This window comes from Morone saxatilis, unplaced genomic scaffold (assembly GCF_004916995.1).
Source record: "Morone saxatilis isolate NCDOM2014 unplaced genomic scaffold, NCSU_SB_2.0 Contig17, whole genome shotgun sequence".
In the NCBI taxonomy this organism is placed as follows: domain Eukaryota; kingdom Metazoa; phylum Chordata; class Actinopteri; family Moronidae; genus Morone; species Morone saxatilis.
Window position 1 is genome coordinate 11,782,952 of NW_023339729.1, and position 19,366 is coordinate 11,802,317.

The 19,366-nt window shown below is 39.8% G+C and overlaps 3 protein-coding genes across 3 annotated transcripts in view; all 3 read right to left on the reverse strand.

Moving 5' to 3' along the window:
- The window catches only part of srp68 (signal recognition particle 68), an 11,381-nt gene extending 10,944 nt beyond the window's left edge, over window positions 1-437 (reverse strand). Inside the window, exon 1 of the mRNA XM_035660660.1 lies at window positions 298-437. Within this exon, the coding sequence (XP_035516553.1) occupies window positions 298-385 (88 nt within the window). The 5' untranslated portion in view covers window positions 386-437. The remainder of the gene's footprint in view (window positions 1-297) is intronic.
- Window positions 438-1,201: 764 nt separating this feature from the next.
- polg2 (polymerase (DNA directed), gamma 2, accessory subunit) lies at window positions 1,202-6,138 on the reverse strand. Its single transcript, XM_035660663.1, has 8 exons — window positions 5,298-6,138; window positions 4,727-4,832; window positions 4,022-4,127; window positions 3,187-3,372; window positions 1,960-2,097; window positions 1,789-1,869; window positions 1,463-1,563; window positions 1,202-1,367 (listed from the first exon to the last, which is right to left on the reverse strand). Exons 1-8 carry the CDS (start codon window positions 5,782-5,784, stop codon window positions 1,202-1,204), a joined length of 1,371 nt encoding a protein of 456 aa, XP_035516556.1. The 5' UTR covers window positions 5,785-6,138.
- A 1,047-nt stretch (window positions 6,139-7,185) lies between these two features.
- On the reverse strand, window positions 7,186-15,276 carry LOC118327338 (probable ATP-dependent RNA helicase DDX5). Its single transcript, XM_035660659.1, has 13 exons — window positions 15,072-15,276; window positions 13,622-13,805; window positions 13,439-13,535; window positions 13,161-13,294; window positions 12,642-12,707; window positions 11,969-12,110; window positions 11,620-11,780; window positions 11,109-11,281; window positions 10,709-10,819; window positions 10,547-10,608; window positions 10,380-10,439; window positions 8,703-8,924; window positions 7,186-8,018 (listed from the first exon to the last, which is right to left on the reverse strand). The coding sequence occupies exons 1-13, from the start codon at window positions 15,110-15,112 to the stop codon at window positions 7,561-7,563; spliced, it is 1,911 nt and encodes a 636-aa protein (XP_035516552.1). The 5' UTR covers window positions 15,113-15,276; the 3' UTR covers window positions 7,186-7,560.
- Window positions 15,277-19,366: the final 4,090 nt, after the last annotated feature.

Genomic DNA, 19,366 nt, shown 5'->3' on the forward strand with positions numbered 1-19,366 from the left:
CACTAATACTCAAGTACTCACTGTGCCACTATGTTAGCGACAGATGACTGCAGCGCTGTGATACAACAGACCATCACGTTTCTAACAGCACACACTAAGCAGCATTATGAGTAGACTGTAACACCAGTGAGACTGCTGAACATCAGAGAGCCGACGTGTTGCCTCGCTGTGACACGTAGCCTAACGACGCTAACTACCGTCACCCTCCGACGAGCTAACGCTAGCTCCGGAGCCTCGCGCACATCCGTTGGAGCACAGACATAACCGCCGGTACACATCTCGCGCTGTGAAGGATACTTTCCAGTCCGATGTTCCCGTCCGGTGAATTCTTCTTGTTTTCATCCATGGAGGAAACTTTGGCTTCGTTCTGCTTGTCTGCGGCCATCTCTAAATGCTAACAGCTAACACACACAGACACACAGGCGCATGCTCAGTCAGAAGTAGAACCGGTGACGACAGGGGGGAGGGGCAACGCGACACCCAAATCTCGCGAGATTTGGCGTATATAAATAAATTGCAAAATTTTTAAGCAACTTCATGAGCAACTTGACATTCAAGAACAGCAGAAGAGTAAATCAATGGAGGAAGCAATACATAATGGCATAAAATGTTTATAATATATATATAATATCACAGATATTACTGAGGAACTATCTGCCTAGTTCTAGAGGGATTACAAATGCATATTTTACTTAATTTACTCCCAATTCTAAGTCCCTGTTGTACACAGTTTAGCCATATTATATATTCAGCCATATGATCCAAAGCTCTAGATCAGCTAGAACATGGACTTTGAGGTGAGACTGTCTTCCAGAGTCAATATTAATCTTTGAACCTCAGTACTGACTCACTCACTAAGTATCATCAGTCAACTAATTTACAACAGCTGAAATGGCCAAATTAATAAATACATAAATAAAATATCAGAGACATTCTGTATATTTTATTAGAAAGTGAGTCACAGCAAACATGTATCCAAGTCCTCCTGCAATGTAAATACAACTCTGTTCATTTCAAACCAGATCACATGCAGTAAAAACATGAAGATGAGCTCTCCACAGAGGAAGTACTGAGAGGAGGCAGTAGAATGAGTGCAACCATGGGTTTGTGCACATAAACTTTGACACTGAGCACATCCCTTTCACAAATTTTGACCAGTGACAAAAATAGTTTCTTTTAGTTTCACAAGCACAGACTCTATTCAGACGTTGTCGGCAGCAGAAATGTATCTGGAGACAAAGTTCTTGATCTCAGAGATGTGCATGGTCTCTTTGATGGTGGTGTCTCTGCTGCGGACTTGAAGGAGGCCGCTCTCCAGTGTGTTCTCACTGATCATCGCAGTGAAGAGCACTCCCATCTCATCATACCTAAAAATGCATCGACAGAGACGCAGATACACACATGAGCAAAAGAGAAACGCTGCAGAAATAACTGCCTTTGCTTTCAGAACAAGACACTTTACTTTGCAGTCAGCTGCTCCATTGATGTTGATTGAGTGTCGAGATACCCAGGCCACGCAGAGATCTCAGCCTCCATAAACTCCTGCAGCAGCCCTTCACAAACCTACAAGATAATGAAATACTCATTAATCTGGTTTGACTAATGCCAACACAGTGAAGTTCAATTAAGTACGTTAGTGCTGATTCTATCACAGTCACTCATAAGATTCTTCTCACCCAGCACTTGACACACCTTTTAGACTTGGATTCACAAAGATTTAATCTAGATATATATATTTAAAAAATCTATTAATCATTGATGTCAGCTGTTACTACATGTTTTTCTTACCTGCCTCAGCTCCATAGTAGCTCCTCTGCCAAGGTCTAAAGCCACTTTGACTGGAGCCAACACTGGATGCAACTTCAGAACCTGAAATCAACAGTGAACCAAAACTCAGATTTAAAATCACAACACAAAGGAGGAAAATGTCTCTCCAGCTAACAGTTTGGGGGCCATCACCTGTCTCTGCTGCAGCTTCTGCTTGCCGTCTACATTCTTGAGCAGCAGGAGTGAGTTGGATAGAAAGGCCATCACACCACGGTCCATGTTTCCGGTTAGAGAGACAACGTGAGGAACTGTCTTCCGACCATTTCGACACTGAAAGACAATGAACACTGCATGTGAACACACTGAAGAAAGGAAGCAAGAGTGGTGTAGAGCTATTTGTGTTTCTTATTATAAGATAGTTTTACCACAATGGAAGACATTAAACATATTTACTTAAACCTCCTACAAGGAGTTTTACCTGGATATGAAACTGTCAAGAAATGCCCATGTGTTTATATATATCATTGATGAGGGCTAAATTCAGTTCAAACACGTGTTTCAGTAAGCCATGCTGGGAAACCATCATGCACAACAGCAGAGCCCCAGATATGCAAAACTGAACGGGATGCAGCCATGTTGTTATTACTCCCGCTTTTCCTGTATTTAAATGTTAAAATGTGATAAAAGTCTGTTGCCACAGAATAACACACAGCACTGTTTTGCTTTGGCTGTTTCTCTGTTGTGTCCCAGTAATTCATGAGGATGTGACAGTGTGACAGCACGCACAATACCAGGAACCTGAAAATGAAGCAGCTAAATGGAATTCAGCCATCATTAATTGTATATTTCTGTGATTTTTGAACTGTCAAAAAAGGCCTAAAGGGGAAACTTTTTATTTCATTGTTCTGCCCTAGTTTAGACCAACAGAATTAAAAGACAAGAATCGGAAAAAAAATCTTTATTGTACATCACAAGTTCAAATATATCTTTTCCATGACTCACAATTTGGTAAAAACAAAACAGTACAAAGCGTTAAAACAAAGTTTATTTTGTCACTGGAACACCCTGCACTTTTTTACTATATACTATAGTGTTTAAATGACTAAATGAACCTACAGTAATTAACCTCAATCTGCTGTCCAGGTGTTATTAACCGTTATATACAGTCATTTTTCTGGAAGTATCCATATAATAAGTGTGATTGTTAGATTAACGCTGTTAACTGCCAAGCTTTAATCACCTCTGTGCAACTTTTAAGCAACGACAGCTTGACAGGTGCAAAGAAAAAATTCAACGTAAAAATAGAAAGCACACACACACACACACACACACCCACAACACACACACAACACACAAACACAGCACACCACACCAGCACCACACACACACCAAACACACACACACACACAGCAGACTGACCTGTAGTGTGGAATGGGCTCCTTCGTGTGTGTGCAGCAGCTCAGTGTTTCCTCTGCTCCACAGCGTCTCCAGGGGCTCCTGACCCCATGGGAAGCTATAGACGATCCTCACGCCACGAGAAGCCGCCTCCTCGAGTTCCTCCTCCGGAACGTCACTACTGCTGAAGTCTGATGGAGACAGGGCAAACTGGAAAGACATGGGTTGACTTGATGTAACTTAAGTCATCTTGATGTTAGGTTAGAGATACACTCCGCAAATCTCCTCCTAGCTCAATGTGGAATTTCTTGAAGGAGGATCAGGGAGTATATCTTTAACATAAATATAGATAGATTTTTAGATCTCTTCACACTGGACTTAAATGGTTATTTAATTTAAGAAGCCCATAAAAATAGGACCATATCACTTTTTTGTGCTCCAGCACTTCAGAATATTGGCGTAATATAAATAATTTACTGTAAAACTACCTTGTGATTATAAATATATTGCAATCCAAGCAATATGTGATAATATATCTTCTGTAATTTGAGTAATTATTAAGATCTGTTCAGCTTGAATGCATTTCCTCTGAAATACTTCAACAGGAACAGAATTCCTTGTGTAGAAATATATCTGACACACATTCCCACCTGCAGTCTCAAGCTGTTTGGAAACTGAAGAAGAAAAAAGTACATTTATATAAATACAGGTTGTTGATATTCTAGGAATTCTACTGCAAAACTGATTTTTATGTCAATGTTTTTGTTTTTCAAAAGTCTTCTCACCACATTCTCTTTAACTGTTGACCCAAAAAATCAGTAAAATGAGCGAACAGGGAAACACTGCCTCAAATACTCACTTTCCTCCACCACTTCAGTCTCTGTCGCGTCCAGTGATCCAGCCACTGGGAAGAGGTACGAGGAGAGCAGAACCACACCAGAGACGTCTGGGTGACCTCAGCGGAGCTGGCAGAAAAAAGATTAATTCTTAATAAATCAAACTTACAGTAGCACCACACAAATGTGTTTTATAAATGTATTTAAATAGTACTATTCTGTTATTAAATACAACAATTTTTTAAAGCACAGACATTTATTACCTCGAAACCAGGACCACTCTGCCCTCTAGTGGTTAAATAATAAACAGTGTACAACAATATAAGTGCAAACAATTACTGACATCACATCCATCAATGATGAACACAAGGGCAAGCTGACTGTATGCTGTGTGATGTGCTACAGTCAAGTCTATAATAAAGTAAAATGTTTTTGTTTGCAAAGTGCAATAAGAAAAACATTAATCTATCAAAACATATGTTACTCGTTCATACTGACATACGTTCTCATAGGATTAGCAGTCATTGAGTTGTTCATACTGCTCCCACGGTCAGAACAGAGGGTGGAAAAGGTGAAAACATTAAGTCAACATCTTTTTTCATGTAACATACTGGTGGAATTAATATAAACTTATCAAGCAATATTAAGTATGTAGGAGCAAAACGTGTGTCCTCGTCCCACCCACAGACAGACAGACAGGCAGACAGACAGACAGGATGGAGCCTCACCAACCAGAACCATCTGAGGGCTGGAAACACAGTCCGGTCTCAGCCAGGCCGAAGGGCAGCTTCCTGTTTACGAGCTCCAATGAAGGGACAAACTCCTCCAAGGCGCCTGAGAACAAACCAGATGTTCTGTTCTGATGTTTTAATCCAACAAAGTAAACGGACCTTTGTTCTCCCCTGATCAAAATCTGACTGGTACAATATTTGGTTCTAATCAGTGGTTAATCTACTGATATACCTGATCCAATATTTATTTATTATTTTAACCAGCGGATGTGGAGGACTTTCTTCCACTGAATTGAGGCTTTCATGTAGAATTTCTCCTGAGGATTAGTACAAATCCCAGCTCCTCTGCAGACTGTTAACAACCCCAATCCTAACCACTATGATCCTAAACTAAAATATTTGACTGAGCTTGAACTGGGATTGACTCACAAGAAAGTCAATTAAAAACTACCAGTTATTACTTAGTGGTCTATGTTGCCATCACCTTGCTGCACAGACCAAACTTCATTCTATTATAACATTATACAGTCTAATAGTGCAAATATGACTCTATATTGCAGCACTGTACCTTGGAGGAGGTCTGTCCTCACAGGTGGAGACCTCTGTAGGAGCATTTGTACCTTCTGGACGAGCTGCTCCCTGCTCAGTTCTTGCTGTTCAAGAATTTGTTTTACATGTTCAGACTCCACAATCCTCAGTCCACCTGTAGCTGTGTCCTTCCTGCTGCTCAGAGTGTTTATCCCAAACACCTGAGACTTGGACCTGGTCACGGAGCGCCACCACTGCTCCAGCAGGTTCCTCTTCAGCTCCATGCCCAGAGGTCCATAACTGCAGCTCCTCCCACGCTGAAACAGCTCTGTGTTAGTCTGACCAGGTGAGATGTAGTATCTGTTCGCACACAGCTCTAAGAAAGTCCTGAGCGGATCCAGATCCTCGCTCGGTGAGGTGCTGCTGTATCTCCTGGTGTGCTGCAGAGCCAGGGTCATGCAGCACTGAGAGGTTTTTGATTTGGACAGACGCCCCGACAGGACGTCTCTGACACAGTGAGTTAACATGAGGCCTGAGAGAAGTGACACATTGGGGAAGATTGTCTGTTAAAAGTGGTGAATCCTCATGGGTAACGCCCCTTTTTACGGTCCAAATACACCTTAAACGCTCATATAAAACAAAGTACGTTAAGTTATGCCTGATATGCACACACTCAGAGAGAGGTGATTACTTTATCCTCCGTCTGCTAACAGCACGTAGCCACCGCGGATGCTAGTGCCCGTTGGTGCAGTTATACGATAATAATGCACGAGCCTGACAGATGTTCATTACATTAATATTTAACAATAAACCGCTGGGCAAAGTTTGAAACTCATGGATTACATGTGATAAACGACCCGAAACCGGAACTGATAGCTTTACATCCGGGTTACTTTGTGTGACGTGGTGCATTTAGCGTCCTGACCATCGGCATATATTATAATCTATTGTAATATAATATAATATGTTATTTTATATTACAATATAATATATTACAGTATATTATATTACAATGTATTATATTACAACTAAATGTAAATTCTCCTGTTTTCTGTTACTCATTACTTTTAAACATATATATTTTATTGTGATAATATAAGTAACAAAGTTATAAAATATATATATATTTTTTTTTATTTTGTTGGCAAAATACTTTATTCATAAATAAAAAAAATTGGGTCACAACCTTTTTTCTGATTTAATCTCTCATGTCTAAAGGTTTGCTTTTCTTCTAATATCTGTTCTTATTAATCTATTTTGAGTTGTATTCTTTTATTTATAGATGTGATGATGTGAATTTTTAAAATCTTTTAAACCCTTCATTTTCAATACTTGCATATTATTGTTGTAGTTATCAACATATTGTATTATGTTGTTACTTGTGGCTGACCAAATTTGTTTAATTGTTGAATTAAGTCTCTTAACTTACATGTTTAATGTTATTTATTAATTTAACATTCAATTGTGTATGCTGTTTTATAATAGTATTACTTTTACCCAAATGCTGTTGCTTTTCATGTTTATACAAAAGGAAGAACTGAATAAAAAATGTCCTTGTTGGATCACTACATTTAAAGAAATACTGCAATCATCCTACACTTAAGGGTAGCTTTTAAATTGTATGTGAGCTGTAGAAAAAGAGTTAGTAAAACACCCAAATACTACAACTACTACCTCCCTGAACAAAGGGAAAAACTTGATATGCTCCAAAAACATGGGACAGGGACATCCAGAGGTTGTAAACAACCATGATGCCCAGTTATATGTGACATTGTTTCTCACAAGTCAGCTCAATATTGGTATATTAAGTGTGGTAATCTACCTTCTAAGACGCATTAAAACTAAAAGGGTCCTAATTCAGGTCCTAATGAAAAATTGAGGTCTAAATATTCTTCCAACCCAAACTTCCCACACAGACAACAACAACATCCCATTTTCTTATTTTTATTTAAAAGGGCCACACGCACCCTTTTTATATCTTCATAACATCACTTTAAACATACCACAAACTGAAAACACTGCATTACCTAGTAAAAATAAATTACTGAGGAATGTTACAAAAAAAACAGTCAAGGAAAAGTGCAGCAATCAAAGTTGCACTATAGGAGACGCGTCTATGACTCCATTTAATGCTCTGGGTTAAGTGAATAATTCCAACCCTGCTGTAAGCAAAACAAAGTTAAACAGTACAAAGGATAATAATAATAATAATAATAACAATAATAATCATCATCATCATACTGTAAGATTTCAAGACTAAACAAAAAATCATGTTGGTTCCATATATTGTGCGTATATCATATCTACTGTGGGAAGGGTGGTGGCATGGGGTAGGGCACCATTGGTGGTGGGGGTGGTGGCTGCTGGGCCTGTGGTGGCGGCGGCTGAGAGCTGAATGGGAACGGCGGGTGGTTCATGCCATTCTGAGCGGCCCTCTGCATGGCCCCGAACTGAGGGGGGCCCTGGAAGTTTTGGTTACCAAAGGCACCCACCTGGTTTGCTGGAGCACCAAAATTACCCTGTCCATTGCTGTTGCTATAACTGTTGTTGCCATAACTACCACTAGAGCTACCACTGTTACCTCCATAGCTGCCACCATTTTGGGCCTTATTGCCACCAAAGGCACTTTTCGGCCCACTGCCAAACCCTCTATCACTGTCCCTGTCCCTGTAGCTACTACCGCCAAAGTTGCTCCTCCCGCCCCCGGAATACCTATCCCGACGGTCATCCTTGTAGCCACCTCTTCCCCCCCTTCCGCGACCTGGAGGAGAAGTACACAGGACAGGGACAAAAAGAGAGAGCGAGAGAGACTATTAATACACTGAACCTACAACATGTCAACAATAGTAGTAGTATTAGTAAATAATAACCAGAGACGCTAGTTAGATAAATAAAGCCCCTTTCAGACATGTAATTAGTAACATCCATCTGTTAAAGTGATGACATGAGTGTCTGTCACATGGATGTTATTATATTTTTGATGTCAATTGGTTTGCTTTTCTTCTGTCTGTTCTTATTTACATATTTTGAGTTTTATTCTTTTATTTACTGATGTGATGATTATATGCATTCATTTTCTTGTTTTTTTTAACCCTTCATATTTAATACATGTATATTATTTTTGTTATCAGCTCTCTTGTATTATGTTGTGTTCTTAATTGTGCCTGACCAAATTTGTAAATTGTCTTTGTTGAATCAGACTTGCTGCTGTATTGAAATGTTTGATTGCTGTCAAATATTTACTTAATGAAGTTCATGTCTGAAAGGGACTTTGACAGGTCAAAGATGATGTAATTTTATCCAAAACATCTAGGTTGTAAGTTCCTAATAAGAGACATAACAAGATGAATCAGTAACACTTAAACACATACTAAAGTCAAGCCTAAGACTGAATTCTCTACTAAAAGATACACTGCATCTTCCCTGAAGACGTATCGGGTTTTACCTCCTCTGTCCTCTGCCATCTGGATCAGTTTGGGGTTAATGGCCTGGTTGGCCTCGCGGAGCACAGAGATCAGGTCACTGGCTTGTTTCATGTTGTTGGGGGTGAAGAAGGTGTAGGCAGTGCCCGTTTTTTGACTTCGGGCTGTGCGTCCAATGCGGTGGATATAATCCTCGGAGGAGTTAGGGTAGTCATAATTGATGACAAATTTCACATCCTCCACATCTGTGAAAGTGTTGCAGTGTGGCAAAACAAAACATGGAGGCCACACAGGATTTTGCACACCACAACAGCCAGATCAAAGGGAAAAGTTAGCAGCTGTGAAGGCTGAGGGAAGAAATTGGTCATTAGGCTGTGGAGGAAACGTGTTAAAACAGCATAAGATTGTGTACATATCTACTCCATGGGAATACTACTGTGGGAAGAGAGAAACGATGCACACTCCAATTGCTTACCATAATCATAAAGACCCAAAAGACGTTCACTCTCCCTTTTGTTAACCAAGGGAGAAAAGAAAAATGGATTTAAGTCTTACCATAAAGGAGTATGCATTCACTAGTCCTTTCCCAAGGCAGCGAAATCCCCCACAAATTGTCAAGTGACATCCAGGAGCTTCTACGCAGTTGGGCCACGATATGCACTGGGGCCTCCTCATGTGCCAATATAGGACCATTCATTGGTACATTTTTGCAGGTCCGTTTTTCCCAGTACACTCTCAAAAAAAGCTTGATATTAAAGGCCGCACTGCACGTCTTGCCAAGACGAAATAGACCAAGTACTAATTTGAACAGGGGCAAAAATGAAAAAGGCCCACACATTGAACCCTGTGGGACCCCTCACCGAGCACAGAACAATTCCCCCCACCCCCCCCTTCATCAGTCTCATCAAGGCAAGATCTTCCAAGAAGCCAGTGTTCACTTGAGAAAATGTCTCTCGTTGGCAGGTCTCGACATGACTATAAAACGCAGGCGAGGGAGGAACTTTGGTTTGAGCTGTCTCACTCTTTCTCCTCTGACTAGATGTTCCCACTACCCCCTAAACACATGTGCCAGGTCTCATTAATTTTCAGAGACAAATAAAAGATTTCAAACTGCTCTCTCCATTTTCAAGAAATCCAGCACTTTGACGGGAAAAGAAAACAACTGAAAGCTTAGACAGGCTCACAAGCACTCATGCTATGTGATACAAGCTCCGAAAGGTAACAATTGTTCCAAATCTCAAACAAGTGACTTGCAATACAGCGCTCTCTAACACAACAGCATGCAAGGCAAAAGTCACAACATCAAGCATTTCTTTTTTTTCTTTTTTTTTCGTTTGAGTTGGAAACAGCTGGATGGCATTTGTCAGGTGAAATCCATGGACAGAGAACAGATGTGTGTGTATTTCAACAACATATCAGAGAGAAAGGCTTAGCCACACAGCCTTTTGAAGATCACTGGCACACAAGAGCTTTCACCTCTCTAGGCCCACTGGGTGGCAAGCCAGTTGAGCACTTCCAATATGTCATCCTTCTCCCTCTCGAGGCCTGGGACTGTCATGCCTAGCGCCTGCCACAAAGACTCCACCTTAAGGTGAGAAAAACTCAGAAAATGCATAGAAAAGTTAAAGAAAGCAAAACCACTTTCTTTAAAATAAGTGTAACACTGATAAGAAAGTGGGGCTCATCAATGGCATACTGACCTAACCCACGGGAGGCCACGTCTGTAGCGATAAGGATTGGAGCTTTGCCATATCTGAACTCTGATGGGAGAGTATTTAATTCAATTACAGATCAGCATGCAACAATAATTCTGAATTACATATATATTTTTAAAAACACATTTGCAATACGATTTATTAAATCTCACCATTAAGAACCCAGTCCCTCTCCTGCTGGCTCTTGTCTCCATGAATTCCCATTGCTGGCCACCTGAGACAGAGAGATTGAACAAGTAGAGCGATGAAAGAACAGTTATCATTCACCACAGCCTATTAAACCCCTTTGAGGGGACAGAAGAGGAGTTCCTTACCCATCTCTTCTCATCCTCCTGGTGAGCTCATCACAACGCCTTTTGGTCTCCACAAAAATAATGGTCTTGTTCTCCTTTTCGCTCATTATCTCCTCCAGTAAACGGATCAGTCTGACAAAGAGACAAAAGAAGATTGAGACAAAACTTAGTTAAATAAAGTTAGTTTGCAACTGCAACAGACAGACTACTGGCTGATTAAAGTACTGTTACATATTGAGTTGAATTGAAATATAAAAGTGACACTGACGTAAGTAGAGTAAAGGACTGATTTAAAATTGAATAAATAATTGGTTGTTTAACTACTTTCCTATTCAATCAAGGTCTTGAGAGGCAGGGATAACCTGAACCTGTATGGCCAAGTTGATTGATACTAATGATGGAGTAGAAGTCATCTACTCACTTGTCCTCCTTCTCCATGTCATTGCAAACATCAACTATCTGCAGGATGTTGTGGTTAGCACTGAGCTGCAGTGCGCCGATGTTGATCTGGACATAGTCCTTCAGGAAGTCCTCAGCCAGCTGGCGAACTTCCTTAGGCCAGGTGGCACTCCACATCAGGGTCTGACGGTCTGGCTGGTAAAGACAAAAAGTATTTAACTGTTAAAAAAAACTAAGGATGCAACAGTTGAATAAACACCGATCAGCCATAACATGTATGTCTTAATGACCGCTGATCTGGGTGAGCTATGAAGTATGATTATTGTTGCAGATTGGACAACTTACTTGGTATGAATTCCACTCTAGAGCATTTTTGTATCTTGCCAACAAAGTCTTTATTTTATTTTGGTTTTAGGCAAAATGTTGGGTAGTAGTAATGGTTGTGGTGTGGCAATTTATTTTACTCTGAGATTATCTCAATAATAAATAATAATTTCAACTGTCTGCCAAGTTAAAGAAACAACATAACTTACCCGAATTTGTTCCACTATTTTGCGGATCTGAGGTTCAAATCCCATGTCCAGCATGCGGTCAGCTTCATCCAGCACCAGATATGTGCAACGACGCAAATTAGTCTTACCACACTCCAGGAAGTCAATAAGACGACCTGGGGTAGCAATGCAAATCTCAACACCTTAAAGAAGAAGAAGAAGAAAACTGTTAAAAATACAAAACTAAAACCAAACTGTTACTTACTACTTACTATAACATAATTTAACACTAAAACAATTCAAACCTAAATTGTACAACAAATACCTAATAGCAAAGTAGAGTGAGATGAATTGAGTACAATTTACAGAGAGAGTAACAAAGTAAGCATACCCCTCTCAAGATCTCTGATTTGGGGCCCTTTAGGCGCACCACCATAGATGCAGGTGGTCTTGAGACGGGAGGCCCTGCCGTATTCAGCAGCCACCTGTTGCACCTGCTGAGCCAGCTCACGGGTTGGCGCCAGCACCAAGCACTGAAGAAAGATGGATACATTTTTCATATTTCTTCGTGTACTGCATCCTTCACACACACATAACCTGGGCATCATGTAGAACAATCTTTAGACAGGGTCAAATAACTTCACCACTATCAAGAAAGAAGAATCCCTGCCGAGCAGGACCACAACGTCCCCATTTAAACTTGCTTAGCCGTGGCATGTCGAGCTGTGGTTATAAGTAATTTATCTGCCCTCTCACACATGGGGGTAATCCTGCTGATACCATAATATTATGGTACTGCTTGGACAACTTTTTCACACACTTTTTCTTGCAGCTGGGTGAAATACAAGACATACACAAACTTGGCAGGTTTTTTATTTGTTTGGCGCACCAGACTGGAGGTTCAGCAGCTGCTCAGTCATATAGAGAGCAAAACATCATCTGGGCCTTTAGTTAAAATATTGTGAAAGCTTTAAAGTAAGTCCCGATTCTTCATGAATAGTAGTAAAGTTGGATAGACACAACAGACTCTCACACTAGAATAATATATTTTCTAGCATACTTACAATAGGTCCATCTCCATGCTCCAAGAATGGCTGATGTTGGATGTGCACAATTGCAGGCAGGAGGTACTAAAAACAAAAAGGAAAATAAACTTATAGTACACAGGAGTATATCAGTGTTCTTACCTGACGAGTGTTTCACAAACATTGTTTCAAGTTAAAACATCTTTTCTTAAATGTCTATTTTTCACATCAACTGTTCAATCTTGAGCCAATCCCTCTGTGCAGCAGTGTAAAGGACCTAGTCCAACTGAGAGGTAGAGAAGATTGCTTCTGGAAGAACCCTATAATGGTACAACGCATCAATGTAACTGCATAAATAATATATGGCCTTAATCCACTTAAGAGTACTGCACCTTGCCAGAGCTGCCATGCCCCCAGATCTAGTATCTAACAGGTTTCTTTTCTCATTTAGGTACTCCAAAACTTGTGTTAGGACTTAACAAACTTGGAAAGCATCTCACATAGGTGCTGGGTAGAGAGGGTCGGAAAGCAATCATAATTGGAAAATACTTCACTTACTGCAAGGGTTTTCCCAGACCCAGTTTGAGCAATGCCAACCATGTCTTTGCCACTCAGAGCAACGGGCCACCCCTGAGACTGAATCGGAGTTGGTTCAGTCCAGTTCTGTTTGCCAATAACATCCATGACGTAGCCTGAAGAAGTGAGATACGCCAGTTAAATCGTTAAACATCAAACCTTCTGACAATGACGCCGTATGTTGACACAGTTGACATATTCCAGCCAATAGGAGGACTACTCAAGGTTATTCATGCGGTGGAGCATTAAAGTGTACTCACTTGGAAATGCAGCTTCATGGAATTTGACAATTGGTTTGGGGCAATCTCTGCCTTTGACTGTCACTTCTTTGGTTCTCCGGTACTGTTCAACCTCTTGCTGGAATTTGGAGAGGACATTTTAATGAATTACCATTACACATGAACATACATATAAAGCAGCAGGAGGAGAGAAGAGGGTCTTACAAGTGGTCTGCGAGTGGCATCTGGATGTTCCTGGTAGAAGTTCTTCTGAAACTTCGGAAGCTCGTCGAGGTTCCAGTGCTTCTTCCGCAGCCTCTCGCCAGGATTGCCAAACTTCCCTGGAGGAGGTCCGCCCCGATTGCCTCCTCCTCCTCCACCACCAAAACGAGGGGGTCCTCCACCATACCTTAAGAAAAAGAGAGGGGAACACACAGCATGACGCGCTGCCAGAGACTTATTAAAGGGGGCACTCCACTGATTTCTGACAGAGAGATTGATTAACTAGTTGTGAGCCAGCCTGTAAAAATAATAGTTTAACCTAAACTATGCATCGTTAGGGGTATTTCTTTTAACGTTAAACTGCACTTTGTTGTCTCAGTACCCTGTGCAATAACAATAAAACAATAAAGTTGAATGTAATCTCATCTCAGCTTGGCCTTAGTGTAGTTTGACAGACGGAAAAATGCTTCTGCTCGCATAACAGGAAGTGTCGGGTTCACTGACTGTCCATCTCTCGTCACTGCCCCAACTTTATGTACATAACATACCATATTAAATCATTAGTGCTGTTTAAACACTGCCTTGCAAACTACATACAGACTGATCTGTATTAACGTCCTCTCTGTTTATTAACACCACACCAAGAAACTGCACAAAAAAAGGGGACGGGGGGCTTTAATTCTGTGAAAAAGCTTTAAGAGAGTTTAATCTAAGGTTACATTAGTGAAGAACACGATCTTCCCAACAGATAAAGTTTATAGCCTAGAGGCAACACTTGTTACTGAATTGAGATTTCTGTGCTTTAACTTCTTACTTGACAAAACACTACGCATCTCTGGCGTCCATAACAACTTATATTATCAACAGCTACTAATTGTTCAACCCGGCCCTGTTTAGACACAACCAATGTACTGATAACTGAATGCTGCCGTACTCACATGTACCGTACAAACATTAACCTCGATTCAGGTTGACGTGACCTGCTTACATACGACAAACCGGAACATTACGGTACGACATACTCTAGGTGACACGATTAAAGGAAAAGGAGTCGTAAAAATAAATTGGGCCTCTGCGACACACATTTTGGTTTCAGTAAGTGCAGCCTGCAGGAAGAGACCCGCTGCGTCACACGTCCTCATAACGAACCGAGCGAGCTGCCACCGACACACAGCCGTTAGCTGCCATTTTACCTCCACTCGGAAACTGAGACTATTACACTTAAACAGCAACGCAGGGACGCTTCACCGCATTAAAGCATGATGTGTATTCATTTATTTCATATTTTATTTTTTACATCTTGACACGAATGCAGTCAAATAACACCGAGTGGCGACATAAAGCAGCAAGACAGCGGTGTTGTTTTGAGGAGGCAGCAGTGACAGCTCTGCCGACCGTACTGCTCAGCCGCTGATCTCCGCTACCGTCCACAGACAGCTGACAGCGGACTCACCCTCTATCTCTGCCTCGGTCTCTGTCCGAAAATCCAGGCATTGTGTTACTGACTACTGCGGCAAAACGGACTTCGTCGGAAACCCTTCTAGCCGGCCTATAAAACAGAAGACTGATCTAAGAGCTAAAGTCGGAACAGGGAAAACAAAAAGAAAATGCCGGCAGACAAAAGTCTGTCTGGAGGGACGGATGTGACGTCAGATGAGGCGGGCGGATAACATTGTATCAATGCGCATACAGTGTCACCCGGTACTATTTTATTTCCGCACATTGATATTCAGTAGCGGAAGAAGGTGTACATTAGAATATAAACAGGATCTATCTATCTATCTATGACAAATGACAAGCGGGAGATAAATCAAACAAAAGGGAAATTAACTCTTTGAATTAAATTAGATTGAGATTAGATTACTATTATAACATTATTGATATCAACATAGTGCAGGGATAACTGTCCCATAGGCTACTGGAAAGGAGAGTTAGGATTGACCCTTCAAATACTGCTATATATCATTTATAATAAAAAAAAAGATCATGTGATGTTTTGAGAGAAAGAGGCCAACATTTATTACAAGTATTACAATACAGTTTGTTGTAGTTGCATTTATAAAACCCTGGCGATTTGTTTGGTTGTTAGAAAGCACAATATTCATACTAAACATATATCTGCATACCGGTAATAGCCCAAACCTACAACATGTGGGATGTCAAACCCCTGTCACAGTCTCTGTGCTTTGGTTACCCAACCATCCACACTGACAAGCTCACTATGACTTCTGTATAAGGATGTCAGACATACTGACACTGAACCCAGGCAGCAGCCATGTTTGACAAAGTAAATCTGTAGTTAATAAACACATTTTGTTGAAGATAGGGTTGTGCTTTGATTACTCACAAACATAATTGCTGTGACGAGAGAAAAAAAGCAGCATCACTACAACAGTCAAGTTGGGAAAGTAGTAAGAAGATCAGGTAGTAACCAACTCTCCAGTGTAACAATATTCTGTAAACATTTATTTGAAAGTGAATTGCACTAATGTCACACAATTAATTAGAACAGGAACAGAATGTGGAAACTGGCTGAAGTCAATTATTCTGTCATTGAACGTTTGAACACATCCCACCGATCTTCATCTTCAACTTGTGGCTTTTCTATCACAACTGTCTTCATTTGGTTGATTTAAAAGTTGTGTGACATGCTAGTACCTGCAGATAGAGAGAAAAAAAAACTTGTTTTATACAATTAAAATGAAAATAAAATATGCAAGCTCTTTTTTTTAAAATGGCAAGAGATTATTTATTTTTACACAGGAGATTTCAGTCCATGAATCTAGTCCTCCTTCTTTATGCAAACTGTAATTTTTTTGTGTATTTTTTTTTTTTTTTGTATTATCACAAAAACACCACGACTAAAATGGTGACTGAGGAAACACCCTGGTAGTAACATTAAAACTTTCATACAAAACCTGCCACACATAAGACATGACCTCATGTGCACCAGAAACCCCACAAACCAGGTATGTACAACATAAATGTAAAAACAGGTTTCTCCAGCGGAATACAATTGTTAATGTTAATTAATGCTATTAATGGATAGTTTAAGATCCTCCACCCACAAATCTGTTTTTCTTGTTCCTACAGTTGGATGTTTGAGCTTTACCGAGGAGAACAATGTATGTATAATATGTGTGTAGAGTTTAACTGATCCAATATTTAACTTGGAAAAGTTTGATTTAGAAACTTGAAGCCACCAGTGCACAAACACTGAGAATGGACTTTACAGTAACTTGGAGACATCTTGTATCCAACAGGAAAACATCAGAAATTAACATTTGCATATAGATTCTGTATCTTTAATTAGGTAGAATGTGTAGATGCCCTTTTAATGATTTTAATGTGAAACAGACACGGTTTATTGTTCCAAGTAGACTATTTGTTTATTGATAAATGTCTGGAGGGGATCTTTAAGAATAGCCTATCTTTATATTTTGTGTACTTTTTTATCATTTAAGTATTGCACAGGAATCCATGTTTTATTTTTCTATGGCGTACAGAAATTAATTTTAAAAAAAAGTTTTTCACTTGTGTTGCTGTTATCTGCAGGCGTCAGGCAGCAGGTCCACCCATAAGGTGGGGCACAGACGTTGGGGGCTCATGAAGGCTAGAAATAGGTATGTTACATAGGAAAGAGGGAGCACTGGACCTTTAGGGGGGCAGACATGGAGCAGGCAGCACAAGCTTGTTTACTGTCTAGTTTCATCAAAACTGCACACTTGATATTCCTGCTCAGATGAGGTTAAAGCCAGTAAAAAATTCTGTAATCCTATAAATGTCCTACAATAACGATTCCAACACTTACTGATCTGTGGTCAGCGGCGTCCCATCCACACATTCTCAGTTCCTTCCTTTAGCAGCAATACTCAGGCCAATCCTCTTTCTTACATTTCTTATCCTTCTGTTCTGTGTTTTCAAAGAGAGACGTTTGAATCAGCCCTAATACATAACAGTATTACAGTAATTTAAGATGGCTTTAGCCCATTTTTCAGAACATAGTTTCAATGTCCCCAAATACTCTTAATGCAAAGGACCAAACAGACAGTAAAATGTTTACCTTTAAACACAAACTGATGTCTTTACACACAACAGCAAAGCAGAAATTAGGTTTTCAGACTGATATATATGATATATATTTATATATCATATATATTATATATCATATATTTATACATATTTATTTATATATGATATCATTAGAATATATTTAGCTGCTAGAGGTAAAGCTTGTTCAATCTACTTTATATACAGTTTTATTATACAGGGGCATCTGATACACACATCTGTTTTAAAGTTTGGGCATTTTTCTCTAATCTGTAATATTGATTACATATTAGATAATTTGAGCATTTAGTGAAATTAAACCACGTGAGAAGTTTAGGAGAGAAAAAAATCACTATTTGGTGGAGCTGTTAACAACTCATAGGCTTCGGTATTGGGACCCCGACTAACACTGCCTTTTGTAAGACATCAAAAACCAGAAAGGTTGGAAACTATTCTACTGGTTTAGTCTTTAGTTTAAAAGTTATTTTATACATTGTGTACAAAGTGTTATAGTAACTAAGACTTTCAAATAGATGTAGTGGAGTAGAAAGTACAAGTAAAAAGTAGCATAAAATGGAAATACTTTAGTACAGTACTCATTCCCCCTTTCAAGAACTTGGTGAGGGGCATTTCAACATAATTGATAATTACTTCAACACCACTCCTACACATTTGAGGTAGTGGAAAGACTGTTCTGTTTGTGCTTGGAGCTACATGTGAACAAAGAGTGAACTTGTTTTTCAGGCTCATTGTCTCTTTTTCATTGTATTTGAAAAACCACAAAGAGAAGTGTGACCACCTGTAAAAGCCGCAGACAGAGGAACAATGAACGCACCGCGGCATGCTTCCTACTTTCTACTTCAACTACCGACATCACAGACATTCAGGATTAACAATGGTACAATTGTGCTGTTGTGTTGTCTGAAATGTTGATGTACTTTTATTCTTACAGCCACCACATATCACAATGTGGCCGTACAGATGACCTATTAAATAATATATGTTAAAAACAAAAAAACAATGACTAAAACATGGAGGACCTTGTATTGTATTAAATTATTGACACAACAAAAATTACAAAATATAATATTTTTACTCACCACAAAGCAACACACACTTCTTGAGTTCAGTGTTATTGGCTATTAACTGGTCCCTTATTTTCTCAAGCTTGGTGTTAACTGCCAGTAACTGGGTTCTCTCTTTTCTCCAGCTGGTTTTGTCATTTTTCACTGTTGCAACGAGGGGAACAACAAAACAGCAACTCAATATTCCCATATGTTATCTTACAGTCATTATTGAATCAGCGTGTGAAGTTCTAGTTTATTGACTTTTCCTACGACTAACACCGAACAGAATTAACTAAGAAAACTCACTTTGGACCCCGAGGAAAATAAGGGCCATGATCCCAGCCAGGAGGAGAAGATACACCACACACTGAAACACTGAAACTGTTCTGGTAGGCTTCCTCCTCCCTGAGTTTTCAGTGACCACAGACACTTAACAAAATAGAATAATCAGGCTCAGAATTAGGATTATGAAACATTGTGTTTAGCTTTATAATACTGTAAATTCATAACATGCAGGAGTAGTTTAGAGGCAACAAAACTAGTTTAGAGGCAACAAAACTACACCACCAAACAACAAAAAATAAAGGAAAAACGCACATACACTTGTTTCTCGTCGTGTTCATACCTGGGT